Below are 22,488 nucleotides of genomic sequence, written 5' to 3'. Positions count from 1 at the left end.
AGTTCAGTCTTTCAGTCTTGGAAGCAAGAATATTTAGTCACAGGAAAGGATGGAGACTCAAGACAAACCAATCAGATCACACTAAAACCTTTAAACCAGAAAAATCCAGACTGTTTGACGGACTGAAAGAAGAAAAAGATGGTGTGGTTAGATGACATAGTTGGTCTACATACAAAAGGGGACATGTGCATGTTAAAAAAAAACAAAGGAAAAAAATAACTTGGCCAAAGATGTTCCTCTCCTGTGTAACAGGATGGACAGGGAAGGTTTCCAACAACATACTCTGCAGATTTCCTGAATGGAAAGCATCACTCATTTCCACTTTGATAACAAAGTGTCACATCCCCGCTGGATTTGGAGCGACAGCGACATCTAGCGGTAGGAAATAGTATTGTTCCAAGACTCGTCAACTGCTCTAAGACGGAGTATTTTTGTTATTGTGAACATGAATGCTCTAAAATAGTAACAACAATAATAATAGAAATAACAAAACATTACTTAGATTTCCTGGGGTTGCTCTGATGCTGATGTGTGTGTAGTGCAGATTGAGTCAGACAGATTGGATTTTTTTAGGGGGGGGGTAATTTGTGTGTATTTTTCGGATTTATTGTTTAATCCTTATCGTCACTTTTAGGACAATTTACATTTCATCCGATCTGATACATACATGATTCTTAAAATGCACACTTGGAGAATGTCAGACTATTTTTTTAATTAATTACTCATAAAAAGTAAGAAATAATGATAATATGCATAAAGATAACCAGAGACGAAATAATAAGAGAAAATGATCTCCATGTTGAAATCATCGTAAACATCAAAATGTCAATCAAACAGTGCTATAGAAGATAAAAACTACATCTTTATCTTCTACCTTACAAAGCAATGCTATGTGTGTTTAGAAGTCGCACTTGTTTCAAGATTTCTCAGGATAAATCACGTTTTCCTGAATACTACTTTTCCTCTCGATAATTGATACGATTCCGGCGACAGGATCTTTTCGACTTTTTACCAATAATCGATTAATTAGCCGGGCGAATGAAAGAAAAAAAAAAGTGATTCTCGAAAATCCGAGCTTTCCGCTGAGGACCTGAAGGCAACTCCAGCGAGCAGGAGAGGTGGAGAAGAAGAAGGAGGAGGAAGAGGAGGAGGCAGACCGTAGAGAGGCATGAAGAATACACCCGGTAACTAAGCAGGGAAACGGGGAGAGCATCGAGTCTTCTCTCGATCGTTGTGTGACCGAGCTGCCGTGGAAGGGAGACAGCGGGCAGGAGGACAGGATGGAGGAGAAGAAGCAGTTTCTTTGTGGCGTGGTGGAAGGTAAGAGCTCTCTTCCTTCCCTTCACCTGTCATATCATCTGGGCTTCCGTCTGTTTTGAGAAGACCACCGTCTGACCTATATTTGCTGTTGCTGCTGCACCGTTTTTCTTCTGCAGCGGCGTGTGTGTGTGTGTGTGCGTGCGTGTGTGTGTGTGTGTGTGTGTGTGATGAAATGATGTGCTGCTGATCAGTCAGGCATAAAGTGGGGATCAAAGAGCGAGTGGGGTGGGGGGGGAGGTGGGGTGTTGGAAGCATCAGCATTAAGGTCTGGTTCAGAGGCTGGAGAAAAGGGGATACTCTGCTTATGATGAAGATGTCCATAATTGTCGATGCGTTGAAGATGGGGTTGAAGATGAAGATGATGATTGAAATGTGCTGGCAGGCTGATGAAGGGATGAAGAAGTGGTGATGCAGGTGACGGGCATGTCCCATCCTAATGTCTGGATAGTGAGGAATCCTCTTGGTTGGATAAGTGATGAAGACAACTCTGAAGATGGGGAGATAATTGCGGGACACAGAGCTAGTCTGGTCCACAACTGGACGAGTAGAAAGGATATTACAGCAGAAAATGGTGAGAAGAAGAGTGAGACCACAACTGCTCCTCTGAATTCCCCTGTCTCCTGAATATGAATGAATGAATAATTCAATTTTCTCATTAACATTAGTACATGAAAATCACCCAGGCTCATTACAATAACAACAAATTAAACGCACACACCCACGAGAATACAGCACGTAAATGATAACAAGAGCAGTTCAGAGAGATGCTCCTACATGTGGGTACTGTGGATGTCGTGATCTCAGAGACCGACCGTTAACCAAGACTCGTATTTGGAAACAAACCCATTCCGGCATCCTTGAGCAGGGATCTATATTCAGAAATGACAAGCTAGAGCTTCTTTCAGCATAAGAGTAGAGAGGTATGCCACCACCAACCAATGTAAAATGTACGGATAATATCCATTTATAATTAAGATGTAAAATATGGACAGGCTGTCAGAGTGGCTGTATTGCTGCACACATTGATTGATCGATTGATTCATTCATTAGCTACACCGCTAATCCTGCACTCAGGCTTGTAGGTGTTGTATACAGCCTATCCTATTGGGCAAGAGATGGGACACACCCTCAATCAATCCCCAGTTGATCACAGGGCTGCATATAGAGTCACACGTTCACACATCTTGGCTATTTAGGGTGTCTGTTGAAACAGAGAACCATGGGGGAAACCCACGCAGACATGTGGAGAGCGTGCAAACTCCAAACAGAAAAGGGCCCTCTGTTTGAATTGAACCGGGGACCTTCTGTGAGGTGGAGGTGCTCATACTGTACAGGTCTAATCCCAAAGTGTCCTGCTTGTCACAGCAGCCTCATGTGTGCATGTAAATACTCCAAACAAGGCTGATGTGCTGTTGAGAGTGAAGGTACGGCAAATGAACTGACTGAATATCAAGCGTGACGAACACTGATTCGTAAAGTATGATACGCAGAGCTGGCATACAATGACATGCCTGTGAAAAGCTGTAATCTGCTGCATTTGTTACACGCGTTTGTCATTATTTGATTTCAAAGTGGCAAAGAAACACAGCTGGTAACGGTTGGTTTGTACGTGCGAAATATTCTTTAACATTTAAACAGAGTGCTTTTGATTTTAACAGTTTCGACTTCACAGTTCTATGAATATCACTATCTCTGCTGTTGCAGCTGTCCACGGTGTGTTTGTTGTGATGTGAATATTCGCTTGCTCACGCACGCACGCATGCACACATGCACGCAGGCACGCACACAAAGACTTATCATGCAGCTCCAACACGAACCCCGCACACTTGACTACTAATAGAGCAACACAAACCTGTGTGGTTTTGTCCCACGGGGCGACATTCAGAGGCAGTAATTGGGTCTGGCTCAGTGGGGAGCACTCTGCAGGACACGTACATGCACAAAAGCAGACACGTGCACATACAAAAATCGCTGGCAAGTGGGACCATCCGGACGGGAATGCATTTGATTTATTTTCACTACTGACCCACTTATAGTGCATAAACACATATACTCACACACACATACATTGCAGACTTATTCAGAGAGCACAAAAGAGGGAAAGGGACATTGGAAATGCTCCTGTTTCTATTAATAGAGGATGTGATGGAGAGCGTAGCTGTAGATGAATTATGCTTCCGCCAAACACAGAGGGGATGAGAGCAAGTAAGCCACACAAGAGCCGGTAACTGCCCAGTTTCTGATTAACTGCTGCAGTGTTAAGTTGCAGTGAAAAAAAAAAAAAAAAACAGCACAAACGCGATTTCAAAGACTCCACAATGAATTTTCAGTCAATGCATATTCAATGAAAAAATACGGAAAATCTGCCTTTTTGTCAAGTCGTTTAAAAAAAAATCTAAATCTCACTGGGCCTGTATGAGCTTTGCCATTCATGCACCGGCAGAGTCTGGACACAAAGGAGACAGACAAAACAGGAAATCTTAACTAGGAACCTCAGAAGAATCCTCAGGAGGTACCTCAACACTTGAATATTCAGAGTATGAGAAGGAACACGCAAGAGAAAGGTGTGTGTGAAATATGCTCGGCTGCAGCTCCATGCAACAGCTAACAGGTGATTTATCCAAATGCATCCAAAGGATGGGTGTCTCAGTCCGTGCTTCTTTGCATCCGACCTGGTCAATATGCTGATATGTATTAGTAGATATGATATACGGCGTTGGCGGCTCTCCGGGTTCTCCGGTTTCCTCCCACAGTCCGAAAACATGCAGTAGCCTTGATGGAGACCCTAAATTGCCCACATGTGTGAATGAGAGTGCGAATGTTTTTATGTCTCTATATGGCGTGTGGATGAGAGTGAATCCTTATCAAATCTTAACATGGCAACTGGACCCAATGTCTTCCCTTGAAGATGTTTCACCTCTCATCTGAGAAATGTCTTCCGTTTTAATGGACTCTAGGGAGTTTTTGGTTTATATTTACTAGGATAGGAGGTCAGAGGCCAAGTTGAAATGGCTTGTTATGTTAATGAGATAGTTATTTTTACAGAAATTTGTTTGCTACAGTAAGATTTGACAAGCGTTTACCTTGATGACCTGGATGACTGTGAACCTCCACAGATATGACAGTGAATGTCCTGTTTGTATGTCTTCATATGATACGTGAATGAGAGAGTGAATGTTTGTCTCTATATAACATGTGAATAAGACAGTACATGTATGTACCCCGTATATGTATGCCACTATGTGACCGTGAGAGTAAATGGTTGTTTGTGTTTATGTGTTGCTCTGATTGACTTGGGACCGGTCTAGGCTGAACCTCACCTCTTCTCCAATGACAGCTGGTATTGATAATGAATTTATGAATGAATGAGGTCATGCTGTGTTTTCATGAACTGGAAATACATTACTTCACAAAGTACATTTAGAATATTTTAATTTCAAATTATAGGCAAATGCCATGAATAAAATGGCAGTTGATCACTTGTGACAATAAGCAGAACACTTCAAAAGAATTTCAATGAAATGAGCAATCGGCGAAAGGAAAATATCCATCCATCCATCCATCCATCCATCCATCCATCCATCCATCCATCCATCCATCCATCCATCTTCCCCCGCTTATCTGGAGTCGGGTTGCGGGGGCAGCAGCCGGAGCAGTGAGGCCCAGACAATATATAAAAAATATATATATATCAAAAATTCTTCATTCGTTCTGCTGTCGACGCATTGGGATGAGACCATGTACGATATTTACGTCTTAGCTCATCACAGGGCCTTGACAGAAATGTGAGCTCATGCACTTGTGTGTTTACTTTTCCCCTCACAGGTTTCTACGGGAGGCCGTGGTCTATGGATCAGAGGAAGGTTCTCTTCCAATGGTACGTGTGTCATCGCTCCTACCGGGGACTAAGCTAATAAATCAGCTGTCTGCCAGCCTTCCTCCGGTACTGTACACGCGCATACATTTGTCTCATAAACCTGCCTGGTTTTCTTTGTTTCTGGGGCCTCTTCACACTAAAAAGAAAAAAAAAAAAAATAGCGTGAGCTCAGGAGCTGATCGCCTGACATCTCTGAGCCGACCTCATCCGGGCCGCGGAGAAATCACCCATGCGGAATGACTTTGAAGCAAAGGGCAGGTTGATCCTCTGGCCCGAGGCTCCGGGGGTGAAGACAAAAAAAAACAGGCTGGAAAAAAAACCAAAACACTGAGCTATATTGATCTTAAAGGGAAGCCATTAAGCAAATCTTCTCATGCAGGCATGAATATAGAAATATACTAAATTACTTTCTCCTCCAGTTTTATTAAAATATTGATTAATTCAAGATAGATGCGAATGCCTATGTGTCTTCATAGGTTCAGGGTGCACCCTGGCTTTTGTCTACTATCGAAGAGGTGAATATGGAAGGATTTTATTTATATTTATAATCAAATTCTGCAAAGCAGCCATTTATCCAATTAAAGCATTGAGCTTTCTAGCCATATATAGCACAGCCCCCATCCACCCACCCTCCCTCATCCCCCGCTTTGTCTGCAGTTTATAGTGTACACTGGTGCCTGATGGGCCGCCGTGCTCGCAACACGCTGATGGAAATCCTGGAGTCATTTAAAGGACGGTTAAATGCTACGGAATACTGAGTCACATTTTCAGACCAAAGATTAAGCAAAGACTCATTTAATGCAACTCGGGTGAAAGAGTAAAACAGGAATATAAAAATAGCTGGATTACAGAGCAGCTAATTTGAACACACTGCTGAAAGGGGCTGGATACTTTAAACCAGTACCAATAGCTTGCATTTGCCGTTTGTTTTGTTTTTTTTGTTTTTTTTTCCGATGCACGCAAATAGAGGATTTGAAGCTGGCAGTTCAGTGATGACTAATGCTTTTGAAATTATAATTTATTTTTAAAATCAAAGAATTAATAGAAATTCAGCCAATATTTTCGAATTAAAAAAATCAAACCGAATCAAGGAATAACCAGAAATCAATTATTGTCAAGTTTTGTTGTCTCACTTTATAAGTCTGTTATATTACCTACATCCAGCGTCGAGAACCTGGCTTCAAATTATGAAATACTATAAACCACTTCAGTTGTTTTTGGTAAATGGTCTCAGCTTGTGTAGCGCTTTCACACCTTGCTGTCTCAATGCGCGTTACACTGTAAAGCATTCATCCATTCACACAAGCATACTGATGATGGCAGAGCTGCCATGCTAAGGCTAAGCGCCAAGCTGGGGGCCAGAGATCAAACCGCCAACCTTCCAATTGGACGGACGCCCGTTCCACCAACTGAGCCATAGCCGCCCCCAGATCAGATGTTTCCGCAAGATGTTGTTTGTCTTGCGCCGCCCTGGTGGTTTCAAAGGGTTTATCGGGCTTGAGCCCAGCACCATGTTCCAATGTGTCTCGGGCTCCATTTGATCTTAATTTTAATTGGGAATGTGTCGTAACAATTGAATTTGGTTGATCGACCCACTCCCTTAAAGGAAATTAGGATCTCCCCACGCAAATGAAGGGTGTGGTGTTCCTTCTTGATACGTCACCTTCTTGAGGAACCAGTGAATTCTTGTCTTTATCACAAGAGAGGGGTAGAACGAGTTGTCACCCCCCCCCCCCCCCCCCCCCCGTGGGACCCGTGACACAGTTTTGTGGTTCACTTGCCAATGCAGAGGCAGCTATCGGTGCCCAGAGAGAGAAGCTGCTCCTTCTGCGTCTCTCTGCCTCTCCGCTGCTCTTAAATACGTTGAGGCTGTGCTGCCGCCCAGCAAATCATCATGTTCAATTCATACCGACATCTGTGCGCTTTTTAAAAGAGACGGAAACACGCCCTGGCACGCAAGCCGTTCCACGGATGGCATTTAATAAGCAATAAGGTTTTTTTTTATTCCATCTTATTTTATTAGTATTATTTATAGTATTATTATTATATATCGTATTATTTTGATTTATTAGTGTTTTGTCAAATGAAATTAATTTTCACCTATGTAAGCTGGTTTGTGCATTTTTTATTCTAATGTAGTATACCAATCAAGAATATCACACTGTATCATATCATTTTTATCAACTCTCAAAGCAGTCAATTAAGGGTATTCAAGCATCGCTGTCAAGCTGCAATTTTTTTCTTATTCATCTTTAATTCAGATTATACCTCTATTTCTGTTATGCTTGTCACTCAATGGTTGTTTTTAATGTGCAGCCCATTCCGATTGTGTATTACATCTGTGAAATGTGCTCTGAAAGTACATGGTACTTACTCAGATGTGGGAGGAAATAACTCGTAATAATTATCGTGAGTATAAAAGGGCAGCATTTGCAACTTTCCACTAAATTCAACTCTAAAATTAGAAGAGCCGTTAGAATCCATCCAAAAGGGGTCATGAACATCTGCAGTTGTGTTCAGGGATAGATGGGCCCACTGACGTCCTCATCCATTAGTGCTGAGAAATGCTATGGCGAGTATAGGGATGCAGAAAAGCGGGGCTGGGGTGTTTTATTCCGTATGCCTTAGTGCCCTTGGGCAAGACATAGCTCTTTTGTGAGTGAACGGGTGAATGCAACCCTAGTTGTCACACCTTGTGCTTTCAAAGCGCCACATAAGCGGAGACCATTTTCTGGACCGTCTGCTCGGGTGCCGCTTGGAAAGAAAAGTTGTGCTGAAAAGAGTTTCACTTCGCAGTACGTCTGGGGATGAATTTGACTTCCCGCTATGCCAGGCTGCAGCTGAGTGTGTGGGCTCCAGGTTTTTATTTATAGCCTGGCCTTTTTTCAGACACGAGTGCGGGCGAGATTCACAAAGCCGAGCATTGCGTAAGTTTGGCAGAGTGCGTCTGTGGATGTGTGTACAGCGTATGTATGTATGTGTGTGCTTTTGTGTGTGAGTGTGTGTGCGTGTGTGCAGTCACTTGTGGAGGCGACTTACATACCATCTGTCCAGGAAGTGATGTCGCGATGGAGAGAACTCACTCCACCCACAATTCGACAAGATAGACGGGCCTGTCCGCTTTGGGCGAGCGGAGGGAGATGTTTTTGTGTACGATTGAGTAAATGCATTCTCATGCAGATAATGTTTCACTTATCGTACTATACACTATTTATAATTCAGGAGCTTATTTCCTGTAACTAAGCATGCTTGCAGAGCAGCAGGATCAATACAGTGGATCTCCTGTAATATTTGCCCCCGTCTGTTTTTGTCTCCCTCTCGGCTCTGCAGTGCTTCACCTGTCCTGTCGAATGAAAAACTAACTCATTATCATTATAATCCGATTATGCCAAAGATCAGAATTCAAGGCCTCTGTGAAAATATATGCCCATTACAAAGGGTACTTGATGGTGTCTACGCATTGTAATAAAGAAAACAAATCCAACTTACTGTCCAACCCATAGGTTACTTACATTTCATAACTGTAGACCCAATAGATATTAGCTCATGCATTAGTTTCTGTCAGGATGTCAAGAAATTGAATAAATCTCTATGGTAATGAGAAAAAAGAATTAATATATACAGTATATCATAATACATATCGTCACTTGAAAAAATGTTAAGAAGGGGACAGTATTCATTTATATGTATATATATATGTGTGTGTGTGTGTGTATGTATATATTTGTATGTATGTAAAATTTTTTCAAGTTTTCCAAAAAAACACAAAAAAACTGTTCATATAAGAAGTTGATTTATGCAAAATAAATAATTTAGTTAAAAAATGACTTGGGTAGTCATTTTAAGAAGGTGACAATATACATCATGATATACTGTATATATATATATTTTTTTTTTTTCATTAACATAGAGATTTATTCAACTCCTTGACATCCTGATGGAAACTAATGCATGAGTTAATATTTATTAGGTCTACAGTTATGAAATGTAAGTAACCTATGGGTTGGACAGTAAGTTGGATTTGTTCTCCCCACTGTATATTCTTCATTCTACACTCCATGCTATGCTCCATGTGTTATGTGTTTAATAGGAGACACAGTTGCATCCTGTGCTTATTGATTCGATTCCGGCAGGAGTATGGAGTTAGTATGTTCCCCGTGTCCCCTAAATTGGCCAGACACCTGAATGGCTGTTTAGCTCATGTGAATGCATGAGTGTCCAGGGTGAACCCCAACTCTTGCCCAATGACACCAGGGGTGGGTTCCCGCAGCCCCACAGCCCTGAGTGCAAGATAATGAATGTGTCTTGTTAAAGATGTGTCTTTCCTTCCTTCACCAGCAGGCTTTCAGGGGTAAACGCTTTCTCCCCCAAAAAGCCGGATTGCTTCTTCATCTCTGCTGTCTGTCTTCCCACGGTAGGATGCAGCAGTGGGGCTTGAACACCTACCTGTACGGTCCAAAAGATGACCTGAAGCACAGACTGCTGTGGAGAGAGGTCTACTCTCCCGAAGAAGAGGGTGAGAATTAAAACATCTTTTCCTGTCCTGTCCTTGCGGATCCCTATTAAAATATTAACTATGAGTTATAAAGATTCACATGATTAAGATTTTACATTTGACCTGACATAGCGCACATATTATTTCCCAAGAGTGCAGGTGCAAACGCTATTTAAAGTACGCCGACCTCACCCGACGACTACAACTCAATACATTATGTATATATTGAGAGAGAGGACTAAGTTATGCAACGGACCGGGGTGTTCTCACAGCTGCTCAGAGCAGCTGGGGGAACCTGGGATTTTTGTAAAAATAGCCCGTGGATGAAACAATATTTGAAACACAGTACGCCTCTGAGTGTGTGTGTGTGTGTGTGAGTGTGTGAGAGAGAAAGAGAGAAAAAGAGAGACATGGGAGAATGTTTCTTTAAGTTATTAATGACTTGAATGGAGAGTGGCTTTATCGCTTATTGACTCACCCATCTAGAACCTAAGCAAAGAAATAGCGGCTGTAACTGTTGGAAAGCATGAAAATCACCTCCGTGTTACCTTGCAGTCCATGTGTAAATAACCACCTGAAATGTGTTATTATTTTAGGTAAATTGTTTGATTGTGTTTTCCGAATTTGATATTTTATTTTGGTAAGAGGATTTTATTTTCTTACTTCCGCCGGAAAAACGGTTGTATCGCACGAGCACTTACTAAAGAAAGTCACGTCATCCTCTATGTGAAGTTTTATTTTTCTACTTTTGATATGAACCCGTAATGGGGCACAAGCTCTTACTGTAATGATCCCCCTCTTACGGTGGTTGTCGTTTTTACGTTTCGTTTTCAATGGTTGCAAATAAAACTATAAACTACACCAGCAGTCAAGATCAGTGCCGCCCAAAAAATTATGGGGATCATTACACCATGTGTATTGCTGTCCCTCATATGTAACTGATAATTACTAGCCAGTCGCCTGCCTCCATCTAACCCCTCTCCTCTGCATCCACTTCACTCACTCTTCTCTCTCAACTCCATGTTCTCTTTCCCTCCATCCATAAATCTCCTCTTTGTTCTTCTCGTTCTCCTGCCTGGCAGCTCCAACCTCAACATCCTTCTTACCCAGATCTTCATCATTCCTCCTCTGTCCATGTCCAAACCATCTCAATCTTACTTAATCTCCAGAACATCTAACACGTGCTGCCTCTCTGAAGGACTTGTTCCTGATCCTTGACGTACTTCTTATTCCCAAAGAAACATCAGCATTTCCATGTCTGCTGCTCAGTCTTCCTCACCTTTCCCTTCATTCTTGATGATACTCTTTTATCACACTTTTCTCCACCTGTTCCAACCTGCTCATACACATTTACGCTCCTTCCCCTCTTCTCCCCACTCTCCATAGCTCTGGACAGTACTTAAAATCCTTCGCTTTCTTTATCTCCATTCCCCAAGAATACGATTGATTATAGACAATTATAAACAATTATAAACAATCTACGTGTACCGCATATCCCCCCGTCCTCGGTGATAAAAAGTTTGGGGACCACTGCTGTAAGTCATCAACGGTGGGGGGGGGGACAGAGTGCCATTCAAGTCGGGGCATTGCTATTTATATTATACTTGCCTGCCATGAATGACATTGAAAAGAGATTTACAAGCAGTTTTAAATCCCAGACTGAAAGTTTTTAGTGATATTTTGTTGAGACTGACACAGCCAAGTCGCTCGTTCTCGATCATTCATACCTCTCTTCCGCTTCCAGGACAGCTGCGTACTCTGATAGTGGAGGCCCAGTCCAGAGGCCTGAGGTTTGTTTACGCTCTCTCCCCTGGTCAGGACATCGTTTTCTCCTCGTCCTGCGACTTGACCCTGCTCAAACGCAAACTGAGACAGGCCCGTAACACACATACACACACACACATACACACGCATGCACACGCACACTATCTATGGAGTAGGACCCTGTGTAACCGTGTGCCCTTCTGGTTTCAGGTCTCAGATCTCGGTTGCCAGGCGTTCGCCATCCTGTTCGACGACATCGATCACTCCATGTGTCAGGCGGACAGTGAGGCCTTCACCTCATTCGCCCACGCTCAGGTGACAGTAACAAATGAGATTTACCGGTTCCTGGGTGAACCACCTGTCTTCCTCTTCTGCCCGACAGGTAAACTTTGAGCAGATTAGAAAATATCTGGATTTGTATGTGGAACCTGATGGCGGAACCAGACTTAATCTTTTTTTCCCCACAGAATACTGTGGCTCTCTGTGCTCTCCCAGTATATCCAAATCTCCATACCTGCAAACTATTGGAGAAGATCTCCTGCCCAACATAACGGTGATATGGACAGGTGAGACGTGTTCACACACCCACACTCCTCTAAAGCAAAGCTTCTACGCACAGCTTCCCCCCAAAAAAGAAAAGCAGAAAAAAAGAAAAAAATCCCACGGCAGCGTGCGCACATGCAAATAAGTTCAGGCACAAGAGCACTCACAGCCTCCTTCACGGTCCGAAAAATAACAATTTAGGTACGGATCCGCCCACACGCACGAAAAGAAGCAGAAACCTGCTCACATTATTGCCCACTCTTCTCGCTATTCTCTGAATGTCGTTTGTCTGAATGTTCTTCGTGCTTATTGTTTTGGTTTTCCACGATGCGACAGCTGACGTATGTCTGTATATTACGCGCTAAAAGAGAGATGACATTCTGGGTACCGGTTCTCATGTTTGCAAATTTTAACATTTAACGTTTCGACATTAAGTGGAGGGAAATCTAAACCTCGCGTGACCAAGTTATTCTGGGTTTACAACCTTACATGCCACAAGTTGACATGAGATAATATTAACTTAATGAATATGAATATGAATATTAATGATACAATTATAACTTTAATATTCATAAAATAAGTAAAAATTGAGGCAGCAGGATCAGTCGTCTAGATCGGCCACACCCTCTGGGAGCCTGTGAAATGAGAGAGAACGGGGTCTGTGGAGAAGATCCTAGGTTACTGTCATGTACTGATGAAGGGACACAGTGCAGGCAGGATTGGAGGAATGGGAGAAATACATCATGGGATATCACCATAGGGTTACTCTGCTGAAAGATTTTAAGTCTATTCTTAAACAAAGCGAGGTAGTGAACATCTGAGTAGATGTAGGCTGGAGATGCCAGACAGGAGGACTAGAGGAAGACATTTGAGGAGATTTATGGATGGAGGGAAAGAGAACATGAAATGAGTTGGTATGAGAGAAGAGGATGCAAAGGAGAGAGTTAGAGGAGGAAGGCGAAAGGAAAAGGAGACCTCTGATAGTTTTGAGGTTATTTTCTTGTAATTGCACCTATAGCAGCTACTCGTCACTGTTTGCCCTTTGCCCCTTCTCCAATAGGCAGCAAGGTCATCTCCAGGAAGCTGTCCGTGGATTGCCTGGGTGAGGTGGAGTCCGTCCTCCAGCGCCCGCCGCTCATCTGGGATAACCTGCATGCCAATGACTACGACTCCAGACGTCTCTTCCTGGGACCCTTCAAGGGTCGGGAGCCTCAGCTGAGGGGCCACCTGAGGGGCTTGCTGCTCAACCCCAACTGTGAATTTGAAGCCAACTACATCCCCCTGCACACACTGGGGAGCTGGTACCGAACTGGAAAAGAGGAAAGAAAAGGTACGGGGATGAATGGGATGGGTAGGAATGGAGGGCAGGCGGGGGGCCTGGAGATCATCCTTAGACAAGGCATTTAATAAGCTAGTGCTGCTTGGCATCTCACCTGATTCAAATCTCATCTGGTGTTGAACATGCTGAATTTATTTGACCACACCTTTCCTTAATGCTCTGGCAGCGAGTCACCGGGGTTACCGATTTTACTCATTAAGATTTTTTCTTTTCGATTCTGATAAAGGAAATCAAATGGAAGTGGAAAGGCAAGGATTGTGCTATGAAAGTGGTGATTCATGTTGAGAGTTAATTTCTGCCTAATTGAAATGGAAGGGGGTATGTAGAGAAAATAAGCACTTCCGCAAGGGAATGGTTGCAAGAATGCGAGACGGGACTGGGTCCATGTTATGTTTTAGCACGCGTACAGCAACAAACGTCCCGTATGTTCCAGATGAGGAGTGCGAATACTGCCCTGATAGAGCTCTGTCTGCCGCGTTGCACGACTGGATGGAAGAACTCAACCAGCCGCTCCAAGCAGGTAGATCTAGACAGAGTAAAAAATGAGTGCATCAGAAAGGATTTGTAAGCTTCAGAGTATAACTTTGTTACGCAGGTCGGCAGGGTGCGAGGATAGACCAGCGCTCCTCTACCCCGACATCTCGAAGCAAAACCCCTGACAGGTCCGACTGCTCCTCCGGCTTCAGAGGCAGCGCCGTCGTTGCCAAGCTCCCTGTCTTTCCCCTCAACTCCGGCTCGCCACCGCCTTCGCCCACCAAAGGGGAAAAGGAGGGGGAGAAGAGGAAGCCGAGCCAGACCTGTCAACCCAATCAGCAAGTACCTGGATCCAGACCCAGGGCGGTTTCAGGTGGAGGCCGGGGACAGAAGGTCCAGGGTCGGGGGGTCTGTGGCGGGAAGGGCTCGCTAAGTGAGTCCCAGGTTCGGTTGCTTGTAGGACTTCATTATCTGCCCCACGAGCACGGACCTTCTGCTCAGAAGCTGCTGCAGGATCTGACCTGGCTGAAATCAAACTGCCATCTCGTTGGTGCTAACAACAAGAAAACTCCACCTCAGAAGGTCAGACTCTGGGTTTCCCGTTCTTTGTTATTGTGTACTTTTACCAATCTGTAATGTCAGTGTTAATTTAGATCAAGATCTACAGTCTTGACAGCAGCGTGTGCACACAAGTTTAATCAATGTGCACCCACAGGTTGATGAATGGCGTGGCCGAGCCTCCCGGTTCCTTTCCCTGTGTGAAGACATAGCACAGCTCCACTGCAGCGTGGTAGGTGGAGCGAACAGGGCGGTGCTCTACGATCTCTACCCGTATGTGTGGGACCTGAGGAACACCGCACTGGTGGCCAAGGCCTTCATATGCTGGCTGGGTGAGGACATTGTCATACTGTAAATAATGGGTAGAGTATTGAACCATAGCCCTGCTGTCTTTGTCTCACAAGTGTATTTTTCCTTGAATTATCTTCTACTACAACATGATATAGGCCGAATATTACAATCCCTACTGTCATATTATATTATATTATATTATATTATATTATATTATATTATATTATATTAGGTTGTATAATATTATAGTATAGTATTATATGATAAAGTATAGTGTAGTTCTGTATTGTATTGTATTGTATTATATGGTATGAAGAAGAATACTGTAACAGCATAGAGCAAAATTCTGTAGTGTATTGTCGTATAGCAAAATAGTTTTGTATAAAGTAGAATACAGTCATGGCATTGGGCAAAATACTATAGTATACTGCAGTATAGTAAAATAGCATTGTATAGTTTGTTGTCATGTCATTGAATTTATAATGTAATGTTACGGGCATGTGTGTTAAAATGAAATGTAGCATACTGTAGAATAGGATTACATGGCAAGTGCTACAAAGTACATCATAGTTTTCTACATTTTTAGAGCCCTGCATATACTGCTTTTACTCTATGAACCTTAACCAGGCTAAATACAAGTTATTTTGTACACACCATTATTTTTAAATTAATTTTCTTTTTCTATTATTTTCTATTTCATGCATTACAATGTTACACTCAGTTTGTGGGATATGGGCTGTAAAACTACTCTTAATTGACCAGTTGCTCAATACAAAGCATTCAAAACTGATTTTTTGTTAACTTGGGCTAGAAAACAAACAAATATATATCTGAAGGTAGCCAATTTTTTTTTAAATGTACATAAAACAGCAGCTAGTTGCAATGTAGTTAATGATGCAGTCAGTGCAACTGACAAGACACTTTTCTGACTAATGTCAAGACAGTGGCGACTGTAGAAGGAGGTCAAGACCTCTATCTAGCTCACCATCAAGCACTTGGCAGCAGTGGAGGTGAAAGTCTCCCTCTCAACAGTAACGAGGATCAGTTTCGAAAAAGGCTCTGTTGATAATTATAGATTGTTTTTGTCCGGTTGTAATGACACCGCCTCTTCTCTGGCTCTGTTCCCTGCCCTCCCATCTACAACACTCAGATGGACGAGTGTTAAGTGACAGCTCCACCCTGGGCTCTTGGAGGAATTGCTTTCATTGTGAGTAGGCATGACTTTTCACTTCCCTCCCTGCCAGCTGACTGAGTGAGAGCAGCTTTTTACTGGATGAGCATTGAACGGGATACATTTACACCCAGGCTTCTGTCATTATTTCTTAGCTCAATAAAGCATGCATGACGACATTTTGGTGAAAATGGAGGGACATCAGTTGCACTTGAAATATTGATGGCGCCGTCATGAAAGTTTAACTTAATCTTCTGGCGGCAAAAGTTAGACTGCAAAATCCTGAATCCTATGACGTGTGAGTCTTGAATGAATCGTCAAAACCCGAGAGTCATTTACTGAGTCATGAATCATTAATGAATCCATTAACCCTAGTACTGCCAGCTGCAAATAAGAGACGAGACTACATATCACAATTATACAACTGCTCTTCTAAATGCATTTGTATAAACAAATCAAGTTAATAACTGTATCAGCCTGGCGGGAAGAGCAACGGCTCTGGTGTCTAGTTTCAGCCGATGTCCCCTTTTCCCTCTCTGCCACGAGCCGTGAATCACAAAGTGCTCACAGTATCCCTCTCCTCTCACAAAATGAATGAGTCAATCAGTAACTCAATGAACAAATCCCTCATTAGCTCACAGTAGCCCTTCCTACTCACAAAACAAATGACTCACTCAGTAGCTCAATGAACGAATCACTCAGTACCCATTTCAAGTGTAGTACCCTTTTAGTACCCTCAGTACCCTTTTCAATCTGCCATGTTAAATTTCCCTTGCATCACTGTGACCTTTGAGACATGTGTGTGTGTGTGTGTGTGTTAGGGTGTGGGAAGACCACCGGGGCGGACCTCCTGGGTGTGGAAGCAGAGCCGTGGGTGTTTAAAGGGGGCGTGTCTGGGGAAGTGCAGGTAGGGGTTTTGGTTTTCGACCGTGATTTGTTTGACTGACACAAATCTCTGGCTGCTGCTAATTTGTGTGTGTGTTTGTAGATGCTCCTCCCAATAGGCAGTAACAGCGAACTCTTCACTCACCCTCCTCCTCTCTTCCCCACCTCGCGTCTCTACAATATCAGGCCATACCACAACAAAGACAAGGTAACCTTCATCGGGAACATTAGCAAATAGTCCAAACCTTTTTTAATTGTGTTAAAAAATCATTCTCTGCGTCTTTCTAACTCCCCCTCTATTACAATTATGGAATAAAATATGAAAATTGAGATTACTGTAATTATAGTTTGTCTGTCTAAATGCACTCAAGCTTAGTTAAATGGGAATTATAAGGTAATAGCAATAATCTAGTACCGTTCTCTGACAGGCACTTTGTGCAACGTGATATTTTTACAATGCAAACAAATCAGTTTTACTTTTATTATTTCATTATAATCGTGCTCGGAACCTGCTGAACTGCTCACACCGCGCCTTTTGTCACTCAGGTGGAGTTGTATCGGATGGTGCGGCAACTTCACCTGAGGACTCAGGGAGGCCAGGAGTCCAGCTCCGTCCACCCGGATGTCATCGGAGACAGGTGAGCGTTGAAGAATTCGCAACACGAGAGCAATGTAGGGGAATTTTTTTCACATGGTTTAGGGTTAGGGTAAGAAAAGTAATCTTTCCTAACCCCTCCACCAGATGTCTTGGCTCCTGCCTGGCCTTGTGCCCCGAGTACAGCTTTGTCTTGGAGGACGAGATGGGCGTTTGCGGCTGTGTCCTGGGCGTCTTGGACGTCCGCACGTTCGCCAAGCGCTGTCAGGCCAGCTGGTTACCCGCCATGAGGGACAAATACCCGCCGAAAGGGGGCAACACGCACTCCAACACACAGGTGCGTAAATATGTTGAAGCCAGTTTGAAATACCCTTTTCCAAGAGGCAACACCGGAGGGGAAAACATGTGCCCTTGTTACCAACAAAACCCTGACACATGGCAGTGTGTATATGGCCAGCAACAAATATCACAGCATCAGTACCTGCAGACTCACCATCTGGCTCCCACTCAGCTACAAAGACACCCGCTGACAAGTGTGTGTGTGTGTGTGTGTGTGTGTGTGTGTGTGTGATACACGCAGGTATAAAGCAAAGTTGCAGAGACTGGACTGGAGCCTTCGACATTTATATTTTAGATGTGCTGGAGGGGATTTTCAGAAAACCAATAATGTTAAATGAAGCCATACTACTGTTTTCATTTCTTTTACTTTATTCCTTGTTGTTATTAACAATGGAACAATGTTTGGGCAGAAGTCTGAATGGTTGTATGTCTATATGTGGCGATCGACTGGCGACTTGTGCAGGGTGAGCCCCGCCTTTCGCCCACCTCCACCTCAATCTCCGCTGCAACCCAGAGTGCAGGATAAGCAGTATAAATAATGAATGAATGAGGGAATAAATTTACTAACCGGATGAAATCACTTTCGGTTCACATAGGTTGTATTCAAAATTACAAAAAAAAATATAATGGTAGTATCCTACAAAAAGCAGCTAATTCTGTTAAGAAAAAAAGTGCAAGTAATATTTCTAATATGAACATGACATAAATGTTCCCTCGAGAAAAAAGCAAGAATACCATACATCGTAGTGTTATGTTAATACACATTACTTACATTTAATTAATTCAATGTACGGCTGTCACACACTGGTATCATTGTCGACCCCAAACATCCATCTCCAACTCTCACCCGAACCATGTGACACATCCGTTTTTACCGTTAAACACTAGCTGTGATCCACAGGAACTGACACAGATGGCAGCGGTCTTCTTCTGACCGTCATGGCACACAGTTGAGCGTTTGATCGTCAGCAGAGATCGGAAGGGACGCTGTCTTACTCCCCCTCTGCTGCGAGGAGGATTTGGCTTCCCCTGCACTGCCCACTGTGTGCGTCACACCGCACTGGGGTGCTTTGAAGAACTTTCATTTTCACCACACTGAGATTTCGAGGGGAGATTATTTATATTCTTACTGTTTATGCAGTTCATATTGACTAAACAAAATAAAACAAAGTAAAATATAATAAAATCTGATTCTAGTTCCTAATAACCTTGTCACCTCAAAACTCTCAAGCGGAAAAAAAATAAATGAGGCAGGAAGTACAATGGGCCACGTTACCTTTTAGAAATGAAAAGGCTCAGATAGGCTTTAAAATTAAATGATCCTAATCCAGAGCACTGTCGTTTTCAGATTCAGCCTGTCTGTAAGTCTTTTTACATTATGGTTACCAAGCAACGTGAACTCTCCCAATGACTGTTCTTTTTTAAGATAGAGTTGTCACATATGCTAACGCCATCTAGTGACAGCTATAAGCAACGACAACCGTGTAGTTCTTTCTGGCTTATATAGTTGGCCATGTGTCCAGCCACAGAAAATGAGAGACAAAAAAAAAAAGACATTCAGGATAATTATAAACTATTTCCTCTTTTCCTGTCTCTCAATATTTGAAGTTGCAGCAGTTTTCAACTTTTGCATCTTTGATATTGCCATGTAATGACATGAATGTGTTTCCTTTAACCCAATCTAAGATGGAGGCGTGCAAAACGTAACTCTCAGCCTTACCACTCTGTGTTCTGTTGTATTTGCTTCCTCTTCTCTTAGGACTTGATCCAGTTGATGGAGGAAGACCAGGGGGAGTACCCTGACTCACTCCTCTACCACTTCCCCTCCCAGTTGCGACTGGACGCCCTGCCAGAGCTGGTGGACGTCAGTGTCAGCCGGACGCTGCTCACCGCCCTCCTCGCTGCGCTCAAGGCCAACGGTGAGGATGAGTATGCATGACCCATTAGTGCAAGCAGGAGTCCACTTTCCTGCTGGTTGCAGACATCATCCGTCCATTTCACCCAAAAGTGCACACATTTTTGAAAGTTTCCCCATGCTGTGCTTCTGTCTGTGTGTCTGTAGGTTCTCAGGGTGTCTTTTGCGAAGTGCAGCCCACAGACCGTCAGAGGCTGGAGTTTCTGACCAAACTGGGCTTCCTGGAGATTCTCAGAGGAGAAGCCAGGAGCAGAGAGGGAGTGGTGCTAGGGAGGCTACTCTGAACACCAATGCAGTCATGCAGACACGCACAGATACACACACACACACACACGCACACATACACAGACACACCCACACATACATACTTACACCACCAGTGACATGGAAAGACATTTGCACGCATGCAGTAGAAACAAGGAGGCACTTAGAAACGCCGACGACGTGTTCAGTCCAGTGTAGCAGCTGATAAGCTTTGCGAAAAAATAAAATGTGATTTTCTCCAAAATGAAACATACAGAATTAAAAAAAACTATAAAAATAAGATCCAAAAAAGGCCTGGTTTTCCAGCCCTGGCTGGAGATTTCGAGGTCTGGGGTTGGAAGGAGGCCGACGACAGAGGAACGAGGTGGGAGCGGAGTGAATTCTCACAGCAGCTGATGTTTGGTTTTTTTGCCTATCAGTGTTGTTGCAGTTCAATTAATGACCATTTGAATCTATTATATTATATTACATTATATTATATTATATTATATTATATTATATTATATTATATTATATTATATTATGTTATATTATATTACATAATAGTATATTATATTATTTCACATTTTTTCATATGGTACACATTTTTTATTTTGTCTTCTGATTGTGTTCAATTTAGAAATCATGATGTTTTTCATCGCAGCGACATGACATAATATTGCCGGGATAAGAGGAGGCTTTAAGGGATATTTTAAACGAGTAAGACGCACTTTGTTTTCAGTAATACATTAGAAATAACTCAAATCAAGGTTGTAGTACATTGGCATATTTGACGTCAGCTAAAAACTTAAAACTATAAGCAAAGTACTCTAAGACATATCAAAAATCTGCTCTAAATATAAAGGAATTAGTTCATGATGATTGCTTACACAGGGGGCAATAAGATCCTGAAACTTGACCTTTGACTTTCAGCTGTGGTTGATTGACGTCTGCTCCAACTCCTCGTTTGCCTTCTCAAAGTAACAGGAAGTTGTTTTTTTGCCTTTAGCGTCAGCTAGCACCAGGCCCGGGCACGGCGCCACTGTTTACACTTACACTTAGTCTAGATGAATGTTTACATGCATGAAGAAGTAGACGTTGTGCAGCTGTTCGTCGATTTTCAAAGATACGCTTTAATGGGGTAAGAGTAACAATTCTTTTTTTTTTTTTTTTTTTTTTTATCAGACATTTTTTTTCTAGCCATTATAGATGTTAGGTCTTTAGGAGACGGTGTGGAAATAAAATGCTAGTGCATGTACACTAAACGTCATTAGAAAAAGAAAGAGAAACAAAATCATCCCATTTTCTGAGACGTACACGTTCACACACACACACACACACACACACCTGAAGTTTACACTGGGTATTATTGAATATCACTGATACCTCTGTCGTTTTACATCATCTACACAACTGTTTGATACTACAAGTATCATGCCTGGTGTGTGTGTGTTTGTGTGTGGGTACATGTTTTTGAAAAACACCAACACAACAACTGAGGTGTCTGTCTGCCTTTTTTCTGACACAAATAAGCACTCTCTTTCAGACTGTCGGACACACACACACACACACACACACACACACACACACACATACACACACATGCACAAACACACCCTTGCACCCACATTGCTTCAACAAGCACAATGGCATCATAATCAACTCTTCAAACGAAAGTATGTAGAACTAAGAATGTGCATTTTTTTTGTAACGCAGCTTAAAAAACACAACTCTTTGTGCGAGTACTTTATATTTATACTTTCAATTTGTGTTTTTTTTAATTATGTTTTATCAATGATCAATCAATCAATCAATCTGTCGATCGATCAATCAAGAGACTGAAAGGCACTTTTGTATGTTTCTTATGACATAACATTCATCACCATTGTCTTTGTTGCAAAATGAGAAAATCTAGTTCCGGATCAGAGATGGTAATGCTTCATGTGAAGAAAACAAAAAAATACAAAAGTAATTTTTTTGTGACTGAACATCTTGTGACTGTTGGGGGGGGGGATTCATGAATGAACGTCTGTGTGTTTGGCAACCAGCGATGGTAGAAAAAAAAACTCCCAAGGTAACGTGAATCACTGTGAAAAAAACACAGCAAATAACATCACTTTGTCGTTCAACAGTAACAACATAATAATAATAAAAATTATAGTAATGATTGAATCAGTCGCCTTTTAACCTCCCGACCTGAGCATCTGACTCCGATGTCTCCACTTCCTGCTTGTGTCTGTACATGTGCGTATACATGTGCGTGTACGTGTGTGTGTGTGTGTGTGTGTGTGTGTGTGTGTGTGTGTGTGTGTGTGTGTGAGAGAGAGAGAGAGAGAGAGTGTGTCTGTATCTTGTCCTCATTCTGTCACTGTCTGTGCACACTCAAGTTCATGGACTGAATGTGTATGATGTACTGTCTGTTACTTGTCCATGCAGGGTAAAGGAGGTGGAGAAGTATAAGATAATTACAGTATATTTACTGTATTATCCAGTCTGTTTTTACAGAAAATCATACCAAACTGTCATTTTAACAACTATTGGTTTCATTGAGCCGAACTGTCGATTCCATGACTATTAAAATATGTTTTTGTTCCCTTTACGTTCATTGTCGTCTTGTTTATTTGCGGTGAAAAGTCAAAAATCTTGAATTAAAAAAGACAGCGGAGTTGGTACATGCAT

The 22,488-nt window shown here is 42.5% G+C and overlaps 1 protein-coding gene across 2 annotated transcripts; it reads left to right on the top strand.

Annotated features, from left to right (window-relative positions):
* The first annotated feature begins 1,131 nt into the window (after window positions 1-1,131).
* LOC147223719 (protein O-GlcNAcase) lies at window positions 1,132-21,880 on the top strand. 2 transcript variants are annotated; one of them, XM_086165352.1, is made up of 17 exons: window positions 1,132-1,320; window positions 5,146-5,197; window positions 9,616-9,713; window positions 11,437-11,567; window positions 11,667-11,838; window positions 11,924-12,022; window positions 13,060-13,329; window positions 13,772-13,858; window positions 13,934-14,394; window positions 14,528-14,702; window positions 15,812-15,868; window positions 16,654-16,739; window positions 16,821-16,925; window positions 17,264-17,355; window positions 17,460-17,649; window positions 19,411-19,570; window positions 19,714-21,880. In XM_086165352.1, the coding sequence occupies exons 1-17, from the start codon at window positions 1,281-1,283 to the stop codon at window positions 19,848-19,850; spliced, it is 2,412 nt and encodes an 803-aa protein (XP_086021478.1). In that variant the 5' UTR covers window positions 1,132-1,280; the 3' UTR covers window positions 19,851-21,880. The 2 variants fall into 2 exon arrangements, with proteins under 2 accessions (XP_086021478.1, XP_086021477.1); XM_086165351.1 differs by having other exon boundaries at window positions 11,437-11,838.
* Window positions 21,881-22,488: the final 608 nt, after the last annotated feature.

This window comes from Fistularia commersonii, chromosome 19, assembly GCF_037954325.1.
Source record: "Fistularia commersonii isolate RoL2024-O1a breed Wild chromosome 19, RoL_Fcom_v1.0, whole genome shotgun sequence".
NCBI classification, from domain to species: Eukaryota; Metazoa; Chordata; class Actinopteri; order Syngnathiformes; family Fistulariidae; genus Fistularia; species Fistularia commersonii.
Note: the sequence above shows the minus strand (reverse complement) of the source record. Positions and strands in the feature narration are given on the sequence as shown.